The sequence below is a fragment of the Trichoderma evansii genome (assembly GCF_050947405.1).
Source record: "Trichoderma evansii strain SZMC 28006 chromosome Unknown GGI43scaffold_1, whole genome shotgun sequence".
NCBI lineage: Eukaryota > Fungi > Ascomycota > Sordariomycetes > Hypocreales > Hypocreaceae > Trichoderma > Trichoderma evansii.
This window is the reverse complement of record NW_028145205.1, coordinates 1,965,867-1,990,131: the sequence shown is the minus strand read 5'-3', so window position 1 is coordinate 1,990,131 and position 24,265 is coordinate 1,965,867. Positions and strand designations below refer to the sequence as shown.

The 24,265-nt window shown below is 51.6% G+C and overlaps 7 protein-coding genes across 7 annotated transcripts; 5 read left to right on the top strand and 2 right to left on the bottom strand.

Moving 5' to 3' along the window:
- Window positions 1–226: 226 nt before the first annotated feature.
- Window positions 227–1,332, top strand: GGI43DRAFT_390796 (uncharacterized protein). The gene is made up of 2 exons (XM_083204365.1): window positions 227–587; window positions 723–1,332. The coding sequence occupies exons 1-2, from the start codon at window positions 417–419 to the stop codon at window positions 1,140–1,142; spliced, it is 591 nt and encodes a 196-aa protein (XP_083066269.1). The 5' UTR covers window positions 227–416; the 3' UTR covers window positions 1,143–1,332.
- A 1,709-nt stretch (window positions 1,333–3,041) lies between these two features.
- GGI43DRAFT_419903 (calnexin) lies at window positions 3,042–5,001 on the top strand (the record flags this gene model as incomplete). Its single annotated transcript, XM_083207747.1, has 4 exons — window positions 3,042–3,146; window positions 3,281–3,578; window positions 3,663–4,447; window positions 4,510–5,001. 4 exons carry the CDS (start codon window positions 3,042–3,044, stop codon window positions 4,999–5,001), a joined length of 1,680 nt encoding a protein of 559 aa, XP_083066268.1.
- A 1,031-nt stretch (window positions 5,002–6,032) lies between these two features.
- GGI43DRAFT_390789 (Aldehyde/histidinol dehydrogenase) lies at window positions 6,033–8,494 on the top strand. The gene is made up of 2 exons (XM_083204364.1): window positions 6,033–7,111; window positions 7,177–8,494. The coding sequence occupies exons 1-2, from the start codon at window positions 6,436–6,438 to the stop codon at window positions 8,229–8,231; spliced, it is 1,731 nt and encodes a 576-aa protein (XP_083066267.1). The 5' UTR covers window positions 6,033–6,435; the 3' UTR covers window positions 8,232–8,494.
- A 52-nt stretch (window positions 8,495–8,546) lies between these two features.
- Window positions 8,547–11,023, top strand: GGI43DRAFT_19748 (F-box protein). The gene has a single exon (XM_083200032.1). It carries the CDS (start codon window positions 8,915–8,917, stop codon window positions 10,847–10,849), a length of 1,935 nt encoding a protein of 644 aa, XP_083066266.1. The 5' UTR covers window positions 8,547–8,914; the 3' UTR covers window positions 10,850–11,023.
- Window positions 11,024–11,453: 430 nt separating this feature from the next.
- Window positions 11,454–14,117, bottom strand: GGI43DRAFT_19746 (FAD binding domain-containing protein). The gene is made up of 4 exons (XM_083200031.1): window positions 13,683–14,117; window positions 13,054–13,427; window positions 11,953–12,993; window positions 11,454–11,880 (listed from the first exon to the last, which is right to left on the bottom strand). Exons 1-4 carry the CDS (start codon window positions 13,967–13,969, stop codon window positions 11,555–11,557), a joined length of 2,028 nt encoding a protein of 675 aa, XP_083066265.1. The 5' UTR covers window positions 13,970–14,117; the 3' UTR covers window positions 11,454–11,554.
- A 2,715-nt stretch (window positions 14,118–16,832) lies between these two features.
- GGI43DRAFT_19669 (SDR family oxidoreductase) lies at window positions 16,833–18,559 on the bottom strand. Its single transcript, XM_083200019.1, has 2 exons — window positions 17,873–18,559; window positions 16,833–17,787 (listed from the first exon to the last, which is right to left on the bottom strand). The coding sequence occupies exons 1-2, from the start codon at window positions 18,264–18,266 to the stop codon at window positions 17,081–17,083; spliced, it is 1,101 nt and encodes a 366-aa protein (XP_083066264.1). The 5' UTR covers window positions 18,267–18,559; the 3' UTR covers window positions 16,833–17,080.
- Window positions 18,560–18,999: 440 nt separating this feature from the next.
- Window positions 19,000–24,217, top strand: GGI43DRAFT_419898 (Indigoidine synthase A like protein-domain-containing protein; the record flags this gene model as incomplete). Its single annotated transcript, XM_083207746.1, has 6 exons — window positions 19,000–19,035; window positions 19,690–20,010; window positions 20,077–20,741; window positions 20,816–21,106; window positions 21,171–22,139; window positions 22,420–24,217. 6 exons carry the CDS (start codon window positions 19,000–19,002, stop codon window positions 24,215–24,217), a joined length of 4,080 nt encoding a protein of 1,359 aa, XP_083066263.1.
- Between the last annotated feature and the right edge of the window lie 48 nt (window positions 24,218–24,265).

The following is a 24,265-nucleotide window of genomic DNA, read 5'->3' as shown; positions in this document are numbered from 1 at the left end:
ACTAATTTTTGCCAGCACCAGGCCCGGCGCTGCACTAGGAGATTTCCCGTCGGTACATGACCCGTACTGTGCGCCGAAAATAACGACGGCGAGGCTTGCCGCCAATGCGTTATTGGTCTCCCAGAGCTACCACAGCTCGTTACGCGCCTGGGGCCTTGGCCTTGGGACCTCTTGGCCGCGTCCTGACCTTTTCGTCGGGTGCTCGTACTATTAAAAGGGAGATTCCCTGCTCCTCGGCGTAGAACCTTCTCTTTTTCTCCTCTCTTTCCTCTCTTTTTCTTCATCATCTCGATCGTCTTTCGACTCGTCCTTCGCTTCGGTCCATCGCTCACATTCGTTCGTGTGCTTATCCTCTACGACTTCCAGTCTCAGCCCATCTTTTTGTACACCCAACAAAAAACTTCACTTCCGTCACCATGCGTTTCTCCGTCCTTCTCTCCGGCCTCTTCGCCATCGTGGCTGCTGCCGAGACCACTGCCTCTGCCCCGGCTACCGCTGTCTCCATGAGCCCCGCTCAGGCCTCACAGCTGGCTTGTTACAACGCTTGCGCCAAGGGCGACGTCAACTGCCAGGCTCACTGCGTTTCCGTATGTTTTTGTCCTACTTCTCATGCTCTCACTTATACTTCTTCTCCCTCCTTCACTTTGAAGGCATGAGAAAAGCAAAGTGAATGAGTGGCTCAGAACTATCATGACAGGATGACTTACACTTATATCCAACAGGTCCCCTCTCCCAGCGACTCTCAGGCCAACGACACCACCAAGTGTGTCGCCAAATGCCCCCAGGGCAAGGGCACTGCCGCTGATAACAAGGCCTTCGGCGACTGCATCCAGTCGTGCATCAACGCTCACTACTTTGTCACCTCCAAGGGCACTCCTGAGGCTACTGGCGCCGCTGGTGGCAACAACGCCGCCAACTCCAACACTGACACCGCTGCTGCCCCTACGGGCACTGGTTCCTCTGAGTCTAAGGGCACTGAGACTGGCACTTCTGCCACTGGTTCTGCTGCCACCAAGACCGGCAACGGCTCAAGCACCAAGACCGGCTCTGCTGCCACCACCTCTACCACCAACGCTGCTCCCGCCATGATTGCCTCTGGTGGTGCCTTTGTTGGTGTCGTCGCTGCCCTCCTGGCTCTGTAATTTTGAGATATCCCTTGACTTTTTTGTTGTCTTTTGCTATCTTTTTAATTTCAGTTTTGGATGTAAAGGGGTTTAATTTTCATGGTTTTGAGGATTTAATGACAAGCTTGTGTGTATTTAACCACAAAACGTAATATGGATTGGTTGGATAGGGATAATACCAAAAGAGTCTGTTTGGACAATTTGACAACTTGCGATTCCAATTCTCTGTGATGTTATAAAACCTATTGCCTGATGCCATGATAGCGAACTACTCATTCTATTTCTGACACCCAAAGTCTTGCTGAGGTTGACCGGCGTTTACACTTGGACCAGCGAGCACATCGTGCAATCAATCATCTGATGTGGGGAGACTTTCTACCATGTGAGCCATGAGTTGCGGACCCTGCGCAGATCAGACTGTATGTAGACATGCGATCTACCGGGTTCTACGAAGTAATACCTAATAAGTAATTTGAGATATCATGCCTCAAAACTACTAATCCGAAGCCGTAATACATGCACTGCATAAATTAGTAATTGCTGCATGTACGCAATTTGTCTTGCATATATCGACACGTGCTGTCTGATATAATGTGCAGCTTTTGTTATACAAGGCTACCCGGCTGGGTATAAAATCATTAGCTACACGTGTATACCAGCTAATAATCCAATAGATTGAATTAAGAGTACTGATGTATGAAGTAATGCCATGATGGCTTCCTCAGTTCAGAGCTGAATTACAAACACTGGATAGCTGGGCGATTTCAGATGTTGAAGAGCCGTTCCCGAAATATTCTCGGCACATCTGCACGGGCTAGTGCCTTAGCGGTGCCTCTGTACGATTCTTTGGTGCAACTCCGTAATAATAGCGGCAAACTTAGCGGCTTGTCACATTAATGGGGCAGCTCTTGTGTGCATTAGAAATCGATCGATGTGCTAAAAATTTTAGGCTCTCCATAGTGAAGGAAAAAAAAAGTGCAGAGAAGCAACGGTATTGAAGGAGAAGAGAAAAATAACCAAAGCAACATTTAAGATCATATTCCGTGCTGCATGTAATAATACAGAAGAGCCAGTCTTTGGGTCAGCATAGTGAGCACCTAATCCGAGGTTACCTTGTTTGCGCAGCACGATATTGGACATGTGGCATCTTCTGTCCCGTCTAGCCAGGTTCCTCCACCATTTCCCCTCCTCTGTCTCACGGGTAATAAATTGATGCTACCAACTGCGTAAGATGATCAATTGATTCGGCGAAGGCATAGAAACAGGGACATTTGCATAATGAATAAATGAGATATGCTCTATTTTTCATATTGTAATGCGTATGATGGCTTTGGCCTGCTGGATTACCTCAATTGGTGTTGATTGTCTACTTCTCCAAAGAAATTCTACAGAATTCTAAAAAAAAAAAAAAAGTGATGTATAGTACTTGCAGCAGCAATCAGCAGGCCAGGCCCCACACGTGGGTTGCAGCGGCGCCAAAGGAACTCATCCGGGACTTTATTCTCGTCTGTTTCAGCGGCTCTGATTGGAGAATTGGGCTGCTTCCGATGAGTTCGGGTACGTACATTTTGCGATTTAACCCAGCCTGGCAGCTCGACCCCCGCATCAAGAACTAACTTGGCAGCTAAATTTTGGTGGTGGCCCTGGATAGCTTCTACGTGTCCTCAAGACCTGGCCGGCCGTTTCCCCAGCCTTCTTCAAGTGTCGCCGCGCGCATCTCAACTTTTTCTTCTTTTTTCCTCTTCCTTCAACCAAACTCTTGAGAATTCATCTTTCTCTTCGAGCGCTGGGACTGCTCTGTTGGCATCACTTCCTTCTCTTCTCCCCCGCACTCTCTAAGCATCCTCGTTGCGCTCTGCGCTTTGGTAGACTTTTTGCAGTGACTTTAAGCCTGTCGACCAGGTTGCACTTCTCGATATGAAGTTCAACACCGTCGCCGCCGCCGCGGCTCTGCTCGCTGGTGTCGCGTATGCCGAGGAAGTTGAAGAGTCCAAGGCTGTGCCAGAACTTCCTACCTTCACTGTAAGCTGCTTTCCCTCTTGGTGTTGAATGTGGAAACAGAATGTTTTGTTTCCAGAAGCAGCAGCAATCGCTGTTGCTTGGATGGTACTCGTAAGGCCATACTGCGAATTGCATGCTAACGACAAGACCACCAGCCCACCACCATCAAGGCAGACTTCCTTGAGCAGTTCACCGATGACTGGGAGACACGGTGGAAGCCTTCCCACGCCAAGAAGGACACCACCGCCTCCGACAAGGACAACGAGGAGGAGGAATGGGCCTATGTTGGTGAATGGTCTGTTGAGGAGCCCTTCCAGTACAAGGGTATCGAGGGCGACAAGGGACTGGTCATCAAGAACGCTGCCGCCCACCACGCCATCTCGGCCAAGTTCCCCAAGAAGATTGACAACAAGGGCAAGACCCTCGTTGTTCAGTATGAGGTGAAGCTCCAGAGTAAGTTGACACCTGGAAAGAGATTCCAATATCTGTAAAACGAAGCGATTTAAACATATGCTGACGTGCGCGTGCGCTTTCTAGACGGATTGGACTGCGGTGGTGCTTACATGAAGCTTCTGCGGGACAACAAGGCTCTCCACCAGGATGAGTTCAGCAACACTACCCCGTACGTCATCATGTTTGGTCCGGACAAGTGTGGCCACAACAACCGGGTTCACTTCATTGTCAACCACAAGAACCCCAAGACGGGCGAGTACGAGGAGAAGCACCTCAACTCCGCTCCCGCGGTCAACATTGTCAAGACCACCGAGCTTTACACCCTCATTGTCCACCCCAACAACACCTTCTCCATCCGACAGAACGGTGTTGAGACCAAGGCTGGCAGCCTCCTCGAGGACCTTACCCCCTCCATCAACCCCCCGAAGGAGATTGACGACGCCAAGGACTCCAAGCCCGAGGACTGGGTTGACGAGGCCCGTATCGCTGACCCCGAGGCCGTGAAGCCTGAGGACTGGGATGAGGAGGCTCCTTTTGAGATCGTCGACGAGGAGGCTACCAAGCCCGAGGACTGGCTTGAGAACGAGCCCACCGTCGTTGCCGACCCCGAGGCTGAGAAGCCCGAGGATTGGGATGATGAGGAGGATGGTGACTGGATCGCCCCCACCGTCCCCAACCCCAAGTGTGACGACGTCTCTGGATGCGGCCCCTGGACCAAGCCTTTGATCAAGAACCCGGACTACAAGGGCAAGTGGTCTGCTCCCTTCATTGACAACCCCGCCTACAAGGGTGTCTGGGCTCCTCGCAAGATCAAGAACCCTGACTACTACGAGGACAAGACTCCCTCCAACTTTGAGCCCATTGGCGCTGTAAGTTCAACCCATTTTCGTCTAATTCTATGGAAGCGTGTTTGCTAATTGTTTCTACGCAGATTGGTTTCGAGATCTGGACCATGACCAACGGCATCCTCTTTGACAACATCTACATTGGCCACTCCGTTGAGGATGCCGAGAAGCTGGCGGCTGAGACTTTCTTCGTCAAGCACCCCATTGAGAAGACTCTCGAGGAGGCTGACAAGCCCAAGGTTGACGACATCAAGTCTCCTTCTGACCTTGTCTTCCTCGATGACCCCGTCCTCTTCATCAAGGAGAAGCTTGACCTGTTCCTCACCATTGCCCAGCGCGACCCCATTGAGGCCATCAAGTTTGTTCCCGAGATCGCTGGTGGTATTGCCGCCGTTTTCGTTTCTCTGATTGCCATTATTGCCGTCCTGGTCAACCTTGGCGGCTCTTCTGCCCCTGCCCCCAAAAAGGCCGCTGCCACCTCCAAGGACAAGGCCAAGGACCAGTCCGAGGCTGCCGCCACTGGTGCCGACAAGGCCAAGGGCGAGGTCACCAAGCGCACCACTCGCAGCCAATCGTAAAAATCTAAAAAGGACGGCTGCTTTTCTTTTGTTGAGTGAATGGGATCAAATAGCAAGCGAGATGTGAGATGAACAAAAACAACATATCCAATATACCAGTATCTGGGACAGAACCCACAGTGAGATTTGGAAGCATAGGCAACGGAGCATGAATATTATAAAACAAACTTTGTTAAAAAAAATTGGAATCTATTGTTATTACTTGTTCCCTTTTGATTTGAGAATACTACCCAAGTGGTGCCTGTCAGATAAGATCCATGTTGCAACGGGAATCTTTTTGCAACGGCAGTAGGTATTATGGAGTACATAGGCAAGCAGTAATTATGATTGTGCAGATAAAGATTACCTCGCAGGAAGGTAAGCACCGATTACAGCCTAGGGCACGGGTTGAGGAAGGGCACCAATGCATGAGTCGAATCGAAGGAATTAGGCGCAAGCAACACGTGGTACTAGTTTTTATTCGTACAGTATTGGCATTGAGTTGAATTGATTGTTTGCTGGCTGCTGAAATCTCGTTGATGTTGACATGTTTGCTTGTGCGGAGGAGAGACCTGCTGATACCACTAATACGCGGCTAGTAGATGCTCTATACGGCTACCAGGCCATATACGGAAACCTTTCTAATAGTAATCCATCTCCCCTCAAAGGGCGCCCTTGGCCGTATCCTCGGTAGACTTGACTCTCTAGTGCACTGGAAATAAACTGACGGTGTCCATAGCTTGGGTGATGGCGTCAAGAGCACAGCTCTATCTCGTACTTTTCTCGGCAAAGGCCCCCCGTCATCGGAGCTTTTATAGCTGCAGCGTTGCCGAGCAGGATGATGATCGTAGCAACAACTAAGCTTGTCTCAGGCAATGCAGGTGAGCACACAGTAATACCGCAGCCACCAGACACCGGGTCGCCGTCAGCACGCCGGCTTATGTAACAAATGGACCTGCCCGAAGGAAACGGCGTCTGCCACGGCGTCTGGGCTGGCCAATGGCTTCGGCATGAAGCGGCATCGGCTTAACAGCATCTGTGGTAATTTGCCAGGGAATCCCACGCCGAGTGATGCGGCGCCCTACCCCACATTGGCCTTGCGGCTATCTGGGTCCTGGTTTTCCCCCCATCTTAATTCGCCTCCCCTTCCCCACGTCCGGCCGTAGCCGTGTGTAATCGCTGGTTATAACGGGGAAAGCGGGTGAGAATAAATACCACTTGGGGGGAGGACGATGCAGGGCGACGGTTTCTTTTTTCTTTTGTGCGTGTACGTACGTGATTGGATTGAGACGCATGAGAGAGACGAAGAGACTCTAGTGGACAGGAAGACAGGAAGCAAGACAACTGCCCCCGCGTACCGTCCCATCTCGTCACTACTCCAACATCTACTAATACCCATCATCACCACCTCGGCCATTGCTCCCCTTCTTTCTTCTCCCCCCTCCAATTACTAATATGCGTCGCTTCATCGCAAGCAGCGCCTCTGCTACTGCCCGCAGGCCCCTGACCGCAGCAGCCTCTCCTCGCTCAGCCATTGCCCTCTCCAAGATGGCCTCCAACTCCAAAGCATCTCAGGCCGCCACCGCTGCCCGGCGGATACACGCCACGGCGGCACAGCTGAAGCCCATGGATGCCCTCGCCTCGACGGCTACCAGCTTCCCGACCACCCACGAGCCCATTGAGGAGATCCGCAACACTCCCTACTTCATCGACAACAAGTTCGTGCAGTCCTCCACGGACAAGTACTTCGATCTGGCCGACCCGGCCACCAACCACCTTGTCACGCGTGTGCCGCAGATGACCGAGGCCGAGATGAAGGCCGTCGTTGAGTCTTCACAAAAGGCATACCTCGCCTGGAGGGACACCACTGTGCTGTTCCGCCAGCAGATCCTGTTCCGCTATGTGCAGCTGATCAAGGACAACTGGGACAGACTGGCCGCCAGCATCACGCTCGAGCAGGGCAAGACCTTTGCCGATGCCAAGGGAGATGTGCTGCGTGGTCTGCAGGTTGCTGAGGCTGCCGTTGGCGGACCTGAGCTGCTCAAGGGTGAGGTTCTGGAGGTTGCCAAGGACATGGAGACGAGAAGCTACCGTGAGCCATTAGGCGTCACTGCTGCCATCTGCCCCTTTAGTAAGTTGTTGATGTTCAAATTCGTGGTGTCTTAGACGGTATATGGCTAACAATCGTCTCTCTAGACTTCCCTGCCATGATTCCTCTCTGGTCTATCCCCATTGCCACCATCACTGGTAACACCATCATCATCAAGCCCTCAGAGCGTGACCCTGGTGCTGCCATGATCCTCGTCGAGCTTGCTGAGAAGGCTGGATTCCCTCCCGGAGTTGTCAGCGTCATCCATGGCGCTCACGACACCGTCAACTTCATCCTTGATGAGCCCGCTATCAAGGCCGTCAGCTTTGTTGGTGGCAACAAGGCTGGTGAGTACATCTACTCACGAGCTTCTGCCAACGGTAAGCGTGTCCAGGCCAACCTGGGAGCCAAGAACCACGCTGCTGTTCTCCCTGACTGCAACAAGAACCACTTCCTCAACGCCGTTACTGGTGCCGCCTTTGGTGCTGCTGGTCAGCGCTGCATGGCCCTGAGCACTCTTGTCATGGTTGGCGAGACCAAGGAGTGGCTTCCTGAGTTGGCCGAGCGCGCCAAGGCCCTCAAGGTTGATGGTGGCTTCGAGGACGGTGCCGACCTGGGCCCCGTCATCTCTCCCCAGAGCAAGGAGCGCATCGAGAGCCTGATTGCCAGCGCCGAGAAGGAGGGCGCCAAGATCCTGCTCGATGGCCGTGGCTTCAAGCCTTCCAAGTACCCCAACGGCAACTTCATTGCCCCCACCATCATCACCGACGTCACCACCGACATGACTTGCTACAAGCAGGAGATCTTTGGCCCCGTGCTGGTGTGCCTGAACGTTGACACTCTTGACGAGGCCATTGAGCTCATCAACAAGAATGAGTATGGTAACGGTGCCGCCATCTTCACCAAGTCAGGTGCTACCGCGGAGACCTTCCGAAGGAAGATTGAGCCCGGCCAGATTGGTATCAATGTGCCCATCCCCGTGCCGTTGCCCATGTTCTCCTTCACCGGAAACAAGAAGTCCATTGCTGGAGGTGGTGCCAACACATTCTATGGCCGACCCGGTATCAACTTCTACACACAGCAGAAGACGGTGACGGCGCTGTGGCAGAGTGCTGACGCCGTTGCTAACAAGGCTACGGTGAACATGCCTACGCTGCAGTAGAGGAGAGGCTAGTTGAAGTTTGTTATGATGAGAGTGGTGGGGCGGGCGTTGTCTGTATGTATGCGAATGAATGTGCGGGATAACGAATTAAAATCGTTTGCTGTGATGGAATAAAAGGGGGAAAATGGGGAGGGAGAAACCATCAGCGGTTGTCTCAGCACCATGCATGTATATTTTTTGAATGATAATGTAGTCACGACCAGATTCTGCTAGATGGCATGAAAATGTCTTTGTCGAGATGAAATAAATTTACGTTAAATCAAGTTAAAAAATCAATATGCTATGATCTCAAGATATCTATCAGCTGTGAATTTGCCATATAATGTGGCGTTGGACTCGGCTTAGTACACAAGGTGCTCACCTAAAAAAGGTGGAAGCCTAGAAATTCATGCACATGCATCATACAATTAAAAATCGAGAATAAGAAGCCATTTTTGTCGCCATGGAAATTGAAGCGATGTAAAAAACAATGTCCTCAAGCCATAAACAGCATCCAGGCATGTCACATGCCACCTGCCTCAGCAACCGCTTACAACATCGTCTCCTGCCATAAACAACCTGCATCTAAGCCCATGCTAAACACCGCTTCATCCCATCTCATCGTTTTCTTTACTTCTTCTTTCAAATGCATCCCAAATAAACATCATACTCACAAATATCAGAGAATAAGATAGATACTTACGATGGACCTTGTGCTGGTTAACCTCCCCTACCACATCTTCTGTGACATCATCTTATATCTCTCCCCCATACGCATTATCAGCTGCCGACGCACTTCTCGCCTCATTCACGAGGCTCTTATGAGAGACGAGCTCTGCGTCACCCTCATCTCGAGGCATTTCCCTCGCTCTCGGGAAGGCCGGCGACTCAGGCAGCTTCTCAGAGCCGAGGACAACGAATCTCTTGACCGTGGGAACTGGGCTGCCGTGTTTGCGCAGCTGGCGAGGCGGTATTATTACCTGGGTCGGGCAAAACCCTGCCAGATTATCAAGGTGCCTGTGCTGAAGAGCCCAACGCTGTTTCAAGGCGTGGCGCCTTGGAACCGGGTCTTGAGCCTGAATAACAGAAATACGGTATTTCACTATCAGGATCCGGTATGGACGGTGGCACCGACAGAGGGGCTGCTGGTCTACCCAGCGCCGAAGACGGGCTCCTCCGGGCCGGAATACCGGGCCCGAGATCTGGCGAATGGGGTGGAGGTCAAGGTTCCGTTTGAGATGAAGGACAAGATTGTGAGGCGGCTGCGGATTAGCCATGGCATTCTTGTGATTGAATGGTGCCCAATAGTTCCTATGAGCACCGAATCGTTTCATCGCCACTATGTAACCGTGTACGACGTCCGTCGGACTGGCTCTTGGGATGGCGTCATTCCTCAGCGGCCTGCTGCTGGCGCAGTTACACCGACCTACACCTGGGAGGTTGAATTTCGCTGTGAGTTTGAGATTCACGATCTTGGTCTCCAGGTGAATAAAGCAGATCGTTTCTTCTCAACACACAACGCTACTCATTATGCTATCTACTTATGGCAGGTTACGCCCTTTCCATCCCCCACTCTCTCGAACACCAGAGAGCCCATCGAACGGCTCATAATATGGGAGTTTGGCAATCCTTCGAAATACAGACCATCTGAAGATATATCAGGCGAGGCGCAACCAGATGAAATGTTGGGACCTCGCGTCATTCGCAAAATGACAAACCCTGACCTTGACGCATGGTCCGTTTTGCAACGCCTGACACCGTCGCTACGCACGTTGGCTCTGGACGACTGTACCTGGGATGACTCCAGAGACACTGCCTGCGGCCACATCTTCTTCACGGAGGAAGATCACAAATGGTCGGCTGGCCGGCATAGCACTCGGAACCCGCCGCGTTTCCATCTCGTAAAGACGACGGGGATACCGCTGGTTGGCGATGGACCAAGGTGGGTGGATGAATGTCGAGGTGGAAGCGATGCCAATATACAGCCTTCCCGCAGAAGCAGATGGAGGAGACATGCAACCGAGACATACAAGGAGGAGGAGGACGATGGCTATGACGACAATGGCGAGAATGCCGAAGATGCCGCCAACATAGACAGCAGCGGCAGCGGCATTATTACCACGAATACCACCTCAACAAGCTCGCTTCTGAAAACAATACCCTGGGCCAGACACTCAGAAACATGGCCCGGCCGAGCTCCTTGCTGGCGCCATGTCGACTTCCCGTACATGACCATGTCCGAAGTCTTGGACATCCCAGCCGGCATTCGCATCATTGCCCGGCAATGCTTCATGCTGGCCACCCTCTCCACATTTTCGCGGCCCAAGATAAATATCCAGGGCGTCAATGAAGATGGCCCTATACCCAGAAAGAAAAAAGGAAAAAGAAAAGCCAGAGGTTTGAGTAGTGGAGATGGCGGCTCGAGACCCTCTAGCTCCGGTTCAAACTCGTCATCTCGCCTTCAGGATGGCCAATCGGCCGCCGGGAAGCAGAGCCAAGGCGGGAAGGAGGTCCAGAAGGAGATTGAATTCTCAGTCACGGTGTGGCCTCAGATCATGAGCAAGGGATGCATTTATGGCGATGAGCGGTGGCTCATCGGGGAGGATGTGAGCGGAGACGTGACCATTCTCATGTTCTAAGTTGTTTGGGAGGGAAAGCACGCACTATTGATTAAACGAATGGTGAAACAGCTATTAACAAAACCCTCGCTGAAAAAAAAAAAAATACAAGGCAGTTGTAAAGGCAACAACAGCAGTAGCAACTAGAGATCTCATGCATAGACAGATAGACAGCGAAACAAAAAGGCATCACGTTAAAACGCACGTCTCATGCTTCCTTGGTCACGTTCCCCCCAAAACCCACATTACCAAGCCGCATTTACGTTCTCAGTCCATCTGTGGCGTCACAAACTCGTATGTTAGGGGGGCGCGGGAATTTTGGTTATTTTTAATCTGGGTGCCTTGAATTCCCCCCTTTTCTCCGTCGTTTCCATTTCATTAAGGTACCATTCTACATGCTTCTCGCTGTATCTACACCGATTCCCGAGTATGTGTATATAATATAAAAGACAGTAAAGCAGTTTACAAAAAATAACTATATTCCCCGCCTTGTTGTGGCCAGAAAAAAAAACAACAAGTGCCATGAACGATTGATCAAATCAGTTTGGAAGAGATGTCAGAATATCCCAAATGACAAAAAACAGTGTGTTGCGTTTAAAAAGCAGTGAGAGTCCTTTCCGTTCTTCTTTTGATATCCCTCCTCTTTATTCATCCTTTTCCCTTTCTCATATATGTATTTAAATTTCCGTTCTTCACAAACAACGATTCTCTTGAAATGCAAACTCCTTACTCTCTGCTTGGAGATTGCACACTAGGAGATCGCATGTTTGGAGCTTGCAAAAACCCACCATAATAAGAATCCAACCACGCGGCCGCCTGCTCGCCAGCCTCATCAATGTTCGTGTCCCAACGACCGACAGAGCCAACATAGCCGTCGGGGCGGACATTGACGATTGCGACTTCGCTGGGGCCGAGGCTTCCAAGCCACTTCTCCGTGCAGAAAGCGCCTCTTGTATCTAGTTCGGGGACGTTATCCAGATAGAACGTCCACCGGCTATCCTGCAACAGCGCGGGGAGGTCTGAAATTTCAATTTCAGACTTGGGCATGGTGGCTAGACGCATCATCAAGATTAGCAAAAAGGTATGTCATTGTATAACAGTAAAAGGGGGGGAGGGGAACCCACTGATCAAAGCAAAAGTAAACAAGTGGCTGACTACGGTATATCTCTCAGGTCGCGTATATACATCTTCAGGCGCCGGCGCTCTGGGCTGCTTCGCGTAAGATGCGCTTGCAGCAGCAGAAAGCTGGCTCACCAGAGACTTGGGCGTCGCAATAGAGCGGCAGAATGTCTCCAAGAATGGCCTTGCCTGTATCACATCCCACATAAGGAGATAGATACGGAATTGGCCAAGCATGGGGATATCAAGCTGGACGTCCACTGGGTTAGAGTCGATGTATCGCGATACCTTGGCTGGGGGCAGGAGGCATCCCGGGCGAGCAGCACCCAGAATGGCTGAATTATCCTCTGGCCGGGTAATGTTGAGAGGGCTTTCGCTGTAGTCAGCGCCAATGCCAGAGATGAATCGGACATTCGCTCTGAAGTTCTCGGCCATTTTGACGGCATCTCCTTCAGCAATTCGATTGGCATGCTCGTAGTCAAAATTGACGAGATCCAGAGCAATCTTGCGGCGTTCTACCTCGTAACTCTCAAGCAGGTTGGGCTTGGCCAATCCACGGCACGCCAAGTTCAACTTCCACGAGAGATTCCAAGAGTCGTGCATGGACGTATTCATGCCCTGTGCCGACTTGGGAGAGTGAGTGTGACTGGCATCTCCCGCAAGGAATACTCTGGTATTGTTATCCGTGAAGCGGCTGGCCACGCGTTGGCCCACTTGATATCGCCCAAACCACTCAATGTACTTCCATTCAATTTCAAAGGGAGCCATGATTTTACGAGCCTGCTGCATAACGAACTTTTGGCCAAGCTCGCGGCGGTCGGCACGAGCGCTAGCCTTGAGTTCGATGTAGAAGCGAGTCATGTTGCGCTCCCGGGGAACAATGAGGATAGAGCCGTGCTCCTCAGAGTACACGAGAGTCTTTGACCAGATGTCAGGGAAATTGGTGATGAGCTCGCCGTCCAAGACACCCCAGATGTCTGGGTGTGACATACCCACAGCCTCAACATCGGGCATGTTCTTGCGGACCTTGGAGTGTGCTCCATCGCCTGTTTGGGGGGTTCACGTTAGTAGCTAGACTGATTATAGTTTTAATTGATTCTGCTTACATCCGACGAGATAATTGGTCAAGATGGTCCTCTTATCCTGGTTGACATTGGTGTGGCATCGAACTTGAACGGGGCCAGATTTTGGAACGTAGTGGGATTCAAATGCTGTGTTCCGGCGCACTTCCTTTCCGCGCTTCCTCAGGTCGTCGACAAATATGCCCTCGACCATGCCCTGGTGAACGAGCAAGATATAGGGGTCCAGAACATCAATGACTGGAGGGTAATGCACCTCACGCCCCAGACGATGCAGAGGTGCGTCAGCTGTGCTGCGCCAAAAGGAGATGTCGAAGACTCTCACGCCGCGTTGCAGCAGCGGATCAGCCAATCGCATCTGGCGAAATGTCTCAATTGATTTGGGCTGTAAGCCATCCGCTCTGTTTTATCATTTTGATGTTAAAATAAAGAAATATTTATAATAAGAAAGGAGAGAAAGTAAAAGGGAGAGTAATAATGAGATAGGGCCAGGAAAGAAAAAAATTGGTGAAAATAGAAAAGACTTCAAAATTGTCATCTTATAACAATTTGCAGTGAAAGATGTGTAGACATAAAATATGGCACGAGCAAAGGGGGGGAAGAAGCTCTTGGATCGGGTAAAAGGATCAGGGCCAAATGGTGTAATTGAAACATACCTTCCAACAGGCGTTTGATCCGCTCTATCATCTACAACTTCAACATCAATGCCGTAACGGGCGAGGTTTGCCGCCAGCATCAAGCCCGCAGGACCAGCGCCAACTACACACACCTGGGTTGTGGTGGGTGGCTCAGGAAGGCTCCGTAGCAGAGCGAGAGGATCGGTGGCGTCCTCATCGTCGACGGCGTTTTCATAGTTTGATGGGCCTGGATCTGGTTCTTCGTCCATGCGGTTGGGACTCTGGTTCCGCGAGTTTGACGCAGGACTTACGACGCCCGGCGCCATGTTGACGGCAGACGAAGCGTCAGAAGTTATGTTCGCCAGCGCGAAAGAAGCTCTCTACACCCCGTAGCAATCGCTCCAGCCGTGTTGCTTATCGGCTGGTAGAATGCAGCAGACAGCCGAAAAGTCAAGCTCGCTCCACAGCCAGGGAACCTGGTAGTTTTTCAACAGCCGGTCAGCTGCAGGCTCGCCCAATGACGCCTTTGCCTTTTCCAAACCAGACACTCAGCACGCTGTGCCCGACGACAGCGGAAGCGATGGATAGCCCGTTTGCCTCAGCGCCTCAGGAGATGGGCTTTGATGTGTAGCGAATCGTCTCCACCACACCTCGTATGCTGCAGCGCAACCGCAACTGCAACGCAATGCAATGCACTTTTAGGATCCTCTCGGCCTCAGTCTGCTCGACTATGGCAGAGTCTCGGTGCCGTTTGGAAGAATAACAATATACGGTACAGGCTTTGTTGGGCCTGCGTTGCTTGGTCCTCAGCTTTTGCCCCCCTGGCTGCTGCGACGAATTGGATGGATACCGGGGTCTGGATCGGAGTTCTAGGGCCAGAAACTCAGGATGATGCGACAATGCACAGAAAAGCAGTCAGATAGAAAAGAAGGAAAAAATCAACAGTGAATAAAAGGTAAGATAGAGAGCCGTTGGAGAGACAAAAGCAGTCACCCGGGATCCGCCTCTGGTCTGTAGCGGCAGCGCAAAGCAGTCGATCTCAAAGGGTGTCACGCGGCGTCGTGGCAGACGCATACAGCACTCGGCAGCTCTGAGCCCATTTCCCTCGAGGAGAAGAAAAAAAGCTTCGTCCCCTTGGTTTTCTATTCCCTCTGCAGGCTCTGGCAGCGTCCGCTACTAATACTACTAGGCCGGAGGCATCAGAAGGTCCCCAGGGCAGCTTTGGGGGGGAAATTGGTAATAAATAACGGCATGGAGTACTCGCGACTCGCGCGGGCAGAGGCTCAGACGCTGTGCTCGGCCCAAGAACCAACAGCAGCAGTACAAGCCCGTGGCAGGCTCTCGTACCAGCTACTTCGTACCTAGAGCATAATGATGCCTATAAGGGCTTGGCTGCCACAGCGGCCGGGTCCAGCAGTCGGGGAGGCTGACGGAAGGAGCGACACAGCAGCGCATGGCCCCGGTAAAGCCCGACGCACGTACGGCAAAAGTGGCATGACAGACGGACGTGCTGGACTGGTGTTGAGAGCAAGATCAGCCCATTTTGCGCTGCAGAAAGTTGTCATTGGCGTTACACCATGTCCAGGCGCTTGCTTACCGATGGTCTAGCCTCAGTTTGCGCGCCGCTGATTGGCTGCCGCACCTGCGTCGGAGAAGGCAAGTGGTGCCATTTCGCAACTGGCCGCGCTTGCTCCAGAACGCGGCGGCTCCACTCTGCTCCATCCATCCAACAGAAAGGGCAGCGAGAAAAAAAAGGATGTTCGGATCTGTTTGAGATTCTAGAGACCTGTGGAAAGACCCGTCTTCGCTTTAAACTCTCCGGCGCTCTCGAACATGGCCTATGGATTATGGCCTATGGATTATTACTTAATGGCTACAGGTAAGGATCTACCTACTCCCAAACTCTGCAGCGTGTACCGGGTCCTTTGCATCCCAGCACTCTTCCGGCAGCCAACTAACACCAGCATCACTTATTGGGTCTGTCCTGTTTTGGATGGTTCTTCCCTTCTTTCCCCAAGGGTCTCCCTAGGGGTCCCAGGTCCCCTTTCCTCGATCTCCGCCGAGTCAGCAGGCTCCGATTTTTTTTAGAAGTACCAAGTGATGAAAAGTGGCATGAGCAGAAGCACAAAAGTACGGGGTACCAAGTTGTTGCGCCGTATCACTTGACTTAGTCAACCCGCCGAGTCGTCGTATGTAGCTCTCTTTAGCTTTTTTAATGCTACCTAACCATGGACAAGGGCCCCGGTATAGTCTTAGCAAAAGAGGAAAAAATAGATTAGACAAAGATAAACGACAAAAGAAAAAGACAAAAAAATGGAAAAAGTAAAAACGTCGACGCCACAGCCGCAAAACATACTTCGCAATGGACGGAGTACTCCGAGCTAGCAGCTACCTAGTACTTAGATAGTACCTGCAAGTGAGGCTTGTTGAAGCGGCCATTCCCACTCGCCTCGTGGCCCATATATGGTATGCACCTCTCATGCTTGCACCCGTAGCATCCCGCATCGCTATCTCGTCTTATCGGTGCGAAACCTACCTAGATGGTACTCGTATAGCACCAAGCATTGGACGCGCCATGGCGATCTGCCAGCCAGGATGAAATGGCCTGGCCCGATTCTGACTCGCTGCCACATCCATACCCGGCATCTCTCCCTGCCATGTCCAAGAGGCATGCAAGTAGGATACCTGATGGTGGCGATGGTACTTGTTGGTAGTACCTACTAAGCTGGCGCAAATAGTACTGACATCAGTATGGCTCAAGGTCAGTTCACAACGAAGCCCAAGGGGCCCTCGGATGGAATCATGTTAGTGCGATTGTCCCAACGACGCAGTTGATATCTCCGTGATTGGACTTGAAATTCAGCCGGCGCTGGAAAGCGGAGGTGCAGTTGGTCCAGCTTCAATTTTAGCACAGAGCTACATCCTCGTATATAACATCCCATCTGCCAATTAACCAAGTGGCCAGCCACCCAGGCGCAGATCCCTCCTCATTCACTGCCGTCAACATCGCCTGATCACAGCAATTTCAAATCGTCAGCTCAGGCCACGGTCCAGGCTACTGCTCCATGGGGGAATATATGGTTGGGTGTCACGGCCCGAAAGTACTGGCAACGCACATAAGTTTGCGGAGGTTTGCATGCCTCCGCCACGAGGCCGGCACTAGTATCTGTCACTTCTAATATTAACGGTGAATAGTAATACTACTACTACCCAGGACTCTGCAGACTTGTATTACGAAGTAGTACTGCTAAAGCTCGCTAGCCTCTCATCTCTGGCCATTGTGGAACGAGTTTCAGGTGTTGGAAACCCAGTTCTCCAGCCTCTCCAGCCAGCCCTGGCCGAATAGGGCCTGATTCGCTCAGTTAGACCATCGATAACACCAAGTTTTGGCCGTGCTTGTGACAACCAGCTTCCCCATTTAGGCCCCGGAGTCGGAGCTAATTGCTGCCGCTGGGCTGGAAAGAAGTAGTAACTGCAGTTGGATCCTCAATAACCTGCCGCCCGCTATAATTCAGCATACCAGTCTGGGCTTTGCTTCGGAGCCGATACGAATACCAGTCCGGCTGGGATCGCAAGGAGGGGAATAATCCTCCAGCTTCTGGCAGAATGATCTGACCACTTCGACCGCTCAGGACCTGCTTGACTACTGCCTCGGCAATAGATTCAGGCGCTTGTCGGGGTAGCAAGAAAGGCGCCCCCTGATCGAAGCCGGTAAAGAGCTCTGTGTTGGTAGATCCAGGATGGACTATTACAGTGCGGACCCTAGGAGCGTTGTATCGAGTTTTCAACTCAGCTGAAAGACCCTCATGGAATGCCATGGCTGCAGCCTTGGATGCGCCATAATCTACCATGTTGGGGATTGTAAGCCACGAGGCATAAGACGCCACAGTTACTACCATGCCGTGATTCTGGGCCACGATATGCGGTAAGAATGTCTGGACAACCCAGAAATGGGCCAAGGTATTGACGTCAAACGTAAATCTGACATCCGCTGGCGTGGAATCTAGAATAGTCTTGCCCCGGACGACACCGGCGTTGTTGATGATGACGCTGGGGTGGCCGACTTGACTTGTTATCTTTTCAGCAACAGCAGCCAGGTTCTCTGGCGACCTAATGTCGCAATAGAAGTGGTGGACTCTCGAAGCTGTAGTAACACGCCGTCAGCTCTGCAATGCAATGCAGCTGAGCAAAGTAGCTCGGCCCGGTTGTGACGGCCAGCTAAGACTTACAGGCTGCATATGTCATCTTTTGGACGTCCAGCACTACAACTGTGACCTTCATCTCATCCAGAAGCTTCACCATGCAGGCGCCGATGCCTGACGAGCCCCCTGTGATGAGCACAATCTCCTTTGACCAGTCATACTTGTCGTCAACCCAATTGTTTCGGACCTTGTCAGAGAGCCAACGGCCAACTCCACGCGCTACCGCGATGTAGAAGAGCTTTCTTAGCCATTGTGCTGCTTTGGGGTGCAGAATTGAGAGATCCTGACCCTTTTTGGTAAAACGAGCGAGAAGAACCAAGGGCAGCAGGAGGTTCGGGTTAAGAACAGTTCTGCGGATAAGCCTTAGAACCACGTCCAAACAAAAACCTTCACGAGGGAGGATGCCGTTGTGCATTGGCATGGTGATGGTACTAGTAAGGGCGATGGGAATATTGAGCTGATTAAAAAAAGAATGGCAATCCTAATACGACCTGTCGATACGATAGCAGTGGTATGAATGCTTAGTCAACGGCTGACGATGGTCTTTATCGGCGACTTTGGCGAATATGGCGACTTTGGCGTAGAGGTGGTAATTGCACAACTGTGGTTGGTCAAAACGCGTTGCAAACACCGTAAACATCCAACATCAACCCGCGATACGAGAAATACGAAAACATGCAATGAAGCCACGGGAAATGCAGATTTTTGCGATTCAAGGTAAACTCGTTGCTTTGGATTAAAATGGCTGCTGAAGGCCAATCTTATAAAGGTGATCAACACGGCAGAACTAAACCATCCTGGTCGTGAGTTGCGCCCATGTGCGTCTCATAGGCTATAGTTGCCGAGGCTTCTGTTTCATCACAATGCGGGGAGCATCCTACGGTTGCAGATTATGGCAATATTTTTGTTGTTGAAAGCGAATGGGCTCCAAGCGCTATATATATGTGTGTGTGTTCATCACAGAACCGAGCATCCTCTATACTCCATTCAGTGTCTTCCCCGCATGGCTATTTATGAGCTTGATCGGATGTGCGGATAAAAGTAGCAGAGAAGCAGAGAAGTCGTAGCGCCATCGCAGCCACTAAATGGTGGGGATTGTGTGTGGGAGGAACCTGGAGATGGAGTGCGGTTGGCCGAATCCCCAATAATATACTATGCCGAAAGCTGTGCCGCAATATAGGCTGGGTACAGTATGTGTAATAGCGCATTGGCCAACGGAGCACCAATTCCACTAACACCGCCTTTCGTATCGTAAAATTTCCTAATGCGTCTTGCCGATAGAAAACACGCCGCTTGAGACCCAGTTTGCCCAGAGATTCAACAAAACCACGGCGAAACAGCTGAACAATTGGACACGGCAGAGGCACCATTTGCGGATTCATTGATAATTAGTTTGATATTAGTCGGCATGACTCTTTCGGAGGCCGGCGGTCCACGATATGGTGCTCCGGCAACGGGCCCTATATAGCAGCTTAAATGAAGCCCGGTCGCCAGCTTTGATTTTAAACTTGAATATAAGATCTGCTGCTACTGCATACCACCTTGCATAGGGCGAAGAACCAATCGAGATACGTATCACAAATAACGCACGCCAAAAGCCGAGCATCTCATCTCATCTCCGGAGAATACTAGCCGGACTTTGTTAAAGAGTGGGGGAGGAAACCATCAACTAGGTGGGGGAAACTCTCTCAGTGGCTTTGCAATTGAAGGAACAATAAAATAGCCCTGGTCTTCCAACCTCATTGGCCACCATGAACACTTCACGGCTCTCTGTGCTGCTAAGGCAAACCGGATCAGTCCAGTCTCGGCTGCTGTCCTCTTCAATTCATCGCCATGCCGTGCAGCGACGAGGTCTGAGCGCTGCGGCGGGCTCAAATGCCATCCGGGATCTTCTTCAGGTATCCAGCGAGGTGTCTGATGCCATTGCACAGAACAAGCCCGTTGTTGCCTTGGAGTCAACCATTTATACCCATGGAGCCTTGGGCAAGGACCTTGCGCGGGAGCATGAGGACTTGGTGCGAAGCACTGGCGGTATCCCGGCCATTATTGCCATTGTGGATGGCGTGCCCAAAGTTGGTGTCACGACTGATGAGATTATTCGCATGATTGAGGAAGAGGGCACAGTCAAGGCTTCACGAAGAGATATTTCCTACTTGGCCGGCATGGTAAGTTTTGCGTCTTCTAGAAAAGCTACATAAAATGGTAATCGGTCAAACTGATTATGTCTACAGGGCCTTGCTGGACGCAAGATTCATGGTGGTACAACTATTGCCGGTACTATGCTTCTGGCTAGATTAGCCGGCATCCGAGTCTTTGGAACTGGTGGTCTTGGTGGTGTTCACCGTGGCGGCGAAAACTCCATGGACATTTCAGCCGATTTGACTGAGCTGGGAAGAACTCGCGTTGCCGTCATCAGCAGTGGCTGCAAGGGATTCCTTGACATCCCCCGCACATTGGAGTACCTCGAGACCCAGGGTTGCTTGGTATCGACCTTTGCAGATGGACGAAGTGGCAAGATTGACTTCCCGGCCTTCTGGGCTAGAGACAGCGGCATCAAGAGCCCCTCAGTCACATACACTGAAAAGGAGGCCGCCGCCATGATCCTGGCCCAGGAGAAGCTCAACATCGAGTCGGGCATGCTCTTTGCCAACCCCATTCCCGAGGAGTTTGGTGTCCCTGCCAAGGAAATGCAGGCACACATCGAGCAGGCCGTCGCCGAAGCGGACCAGAAGGGCTTCACCGGCAGTGCAAACACCCCTTACGTCTTGCAAAGACTCAAGGAGCTCACTGGCGAGAAGGCAGTGATTGCCAACAAGGCGCTGGTGCGATCCAACATTGTCAGGGCGACCAACGTCGCAGTGGAATTATCACGCTTGCTGAGCCAGGGAACGAGCTCGTAAGTCATTTTTATTTGGGGCCTAGTTGTATTTGTATTTTGTATTACGAAGATGGCTCTAATCGGTTAGATAGAAATTCATCAGATCATAGTGTGGCGTTTTCATCAAAAGTCGAAAATAAACCATCATCTCCTTTAAAAACAAATCCCAAAGCTGATATCCTTGTTGCTGGATCGGTCGCTGTGGACTTAAGCTGTGATTACACCAGCCTCAACGGCGGTGATGGCCAGCCGAAAGCTCATACGTCTAACCCGGCTAGTATAAGCCAGTCAATCGGCGGCGTCGGCCATAACGTTGCTCTGGCTGCTCATCGCGCGAGTCGACAAGCTCAAGTCAAGTTCAGTAGCATGGTTGGCGATGATATGTAGGCATCTTCTCTCATGTTTGAAGATCAATAAAATACGACATTGTGGCTAACATACACATAGTGCGGGTGATACGGTTCTCTCGGCTCTGGAAGCTTCCGGGCTTGATCCCACATATGTGAAGAAGCTTGACCGGAAAGAACACCCTGGAAGCCGAACCGCTCAATACGTCGCTATAAACGATGCCAACAGGAACCTCGTCATGGCCATGGCAGATATGGGCATTTTCTCGCAGCACTTGTTCCCAGAAGACTGGAAATCAACTATCAAAGCTACAGATCCCAAATGGCTTGTGGTAGATGGAAACTGGAGCCCCAAAGGCATCAGGACTTGGGTTCACTCGGCCAATGAACACGGGAGCAAAGTCGCTTTTGAGCCCGTATCGGTGGAAAAGTCCAAGAGTCTCTTCGGCCCACAGCGCGGAGTGCCACCGCTGGGCGTCTTCCCCAACCAAAGCGTTGACCTCTCTTCACCCAACATCTACGAGCTTTCAGCCATGTACTCTGCAGCCAAGGATAACGGTTATCTAGATAGCCCAGAGTGGTTCGAGGTCATCGATTCATTCGGCATGGTCGGCGCTAGAGATAAGTTTGTTCGTCTGACGTCGATGGAGCTGACTGATGCTGGCGTGCCAGTGCAGTCTATCCAGCTACTTCCCTACATCCCAACCTTAATCACAAAGCTCGGATCCAAGGGCGTTCTTTTGACAACCATTCTGGGCAAAGACGACCCGCGCCTTCGAGACCGTGAGTCCGAGGAATTTATTCTGACGAGGTCATTTAACGGAAACCCGGCAATTGGCGGTGTCTACATGCGATTATTCCCACCGGTTGAAAAAGTGGAAAACGTTGTTTCTGTAAATGGCGTGGGCGATACATTCCTCGGCGTCATGATATCAGGTCTGGCTCAAGGAGGCAGAGTAGACAAGCTGGTTGATGTGGCTCAGCGAGGTGCGGTTTACTCGCTGAAGTGCGCAGAATCTGTGAGCAAGGAGGTTTCCAAATTAGAGGGCGAGCTGGAAAAAGTTGCATTGTTGAAATAAGCGAGTTTTGTTTTGAATCACCATAATAGTAATACTATTTTAAATAGAGCAAGCTGTGTTTAGTGAAATGTTACGACTATTAAAGAGTGGTCTATGTACATGTAGCGAAGTACACATTTCAAATTTCAGCCTTGCCTAAGAAAAGCTGCGAGTCGCCCCACCACCCCACTTAGGCAAGCTTCTGTTCTGCAAGGCTGAGCTCCAGACCCAAAAAATTATTCAAAAAAAAGTTCCCAAATTTTGCAGAGCAAACTAATAACCGATACTCAGCACATCCGCATTGCGGAACAAATCAGCAAAAATGGCTCCGCCGCAGGACGAACCTTTCTCAGAGGACGAGCAGTCTGAAAGCCCCTTTTCATCAGACATTGACTCCGATGATGACTCGACAACACAGAAGAAGCCCGTGATTGCGGTGCAGGACAAGGACTCTGACGAAGAAGACTTGGAGCGATTGGTTTTCGGCAGCAAAGTCAGCTTTGGAGAAAGCCTTTTCAAGAACAATGCGTTATTCGGAGCTTCAGACGAGAAGGAGGGCAACGAATTGGAATTGGCCGATGAGGAGGCTGCTGGATTGGAAGATGTCGACGATATGGACCTGTTCATGATCGACACTGCCCCAAGCGGCGCGGCGCCTCAAGCTTCAGCTGCGCCGGCGAAGAAGAAGGGTACAGGTGAACCAGCAGCCTGGGAGGATAGCGATGATGACCGACTAGGAATCTCGCTTGCGAATCACACACGACTGCGAAAATTGCGACTGACCGAGGCCGAAGATGTTGTAAGCGGCACAGAGTACAGCAGAAGACTCCGAGAGCGCTACCTCCAACTCAATCCTATGCCTGCGTGGGCCAAGGAAGCAGACGGCCGTCCTACTAAAAGGAGACGGCGCTCATCTGCCTCTTCCGGCTCATCAGACGAGAGCGGCAACGAGTCCGACAGCGAAGTGTCTGCCCAGCCATTGGAAGAGTTCCTGCGAGATGTCAGAAGCCTGGCTGGTGCGGGTGGCCCTGCGAAGCGACGACTCAGCCCAGAAATTATCGGTATCCAGCGAACACGCGAAATTTCCGATAAGCACCTTGCGCCCGTGGAATGTCTGTCCTTCCACCCCGAGTACCCTGTTCTGCTCTCGGCCAGCACTGCCTCGGTGCTCTACTTACATCACATTGCTCCTGATGCCTACCCGGTGCCGAATCCTCGATTGACATCTGTACAAGTTAAGGGAGTCGACGTCAGAAAAGCCGAATTCTTATACCCTGGTGGCGACAAGGTCTTTATTGGTGGACGAAGGAAATACTTTCACCACTGGGACCTCAAAACTGGTGTTGTGCAGAAGACGTCGCAGATTCAGGGCCACCAGCTGGAGCACAAGACGATGGAGAGATTCAAGCTGAGCCCTTGTGGCAGATATATGGGCATCATTGGTTCATCACGCAAAGGCGGCGGTATCGTCAACATTCTCAACGTTGGTTCGCTGCAGTGGATCGCCACGGCCAGACTGTCCAGCAGACACGGTATCGCAGATTTCGCCTGGTGGAGCACTGGAAACGGCATAACAGTCCTTGGAAAAGACGGCCAGGTTGGCGAGTACAGCGTGGAGAGCAGAAGCTTCGTCGGCATCTGGCGCGATGACGGCTGCATTGGCGGCATTGTCATTGCTCTCGGCGGCCACCAGGGTCCCGAGCTCATTGGTGAAGACCGCTGGGTAGCCATTGGTTCCAACTCTGGTATCACCAACATCTACGACCGAGCCACGCTGCTCACCATGGACGGCGACAAGAACATCACAGTCAAGGAGACGCCATCCCCTACGCGCGTGTTTGAGCAGCTCGTCACGCCCATCACCGTGCTCACGTTCTCGCCCGACGGTCAGCTCCTCGCCTTCGGTAGCAGAGATAAGAAGGACGCCCTGAGGCTGGCGCACCTGCCGAGCTGCACGGTGTACAGGAATTGGCCGACGGCGCAGACTCCTCTGGGGAGAATAACGACGGTGGCGTTTGGAAGGGGGAGCGACTTGTTGGCGGTGGGTAATGACTCGGGTAAAATTAGACTGTGGGAGATTAGGAATTAGACGTTTTCATCTTGTGAATATAAAATTTAGAGCGGATTGCTTGTTGTA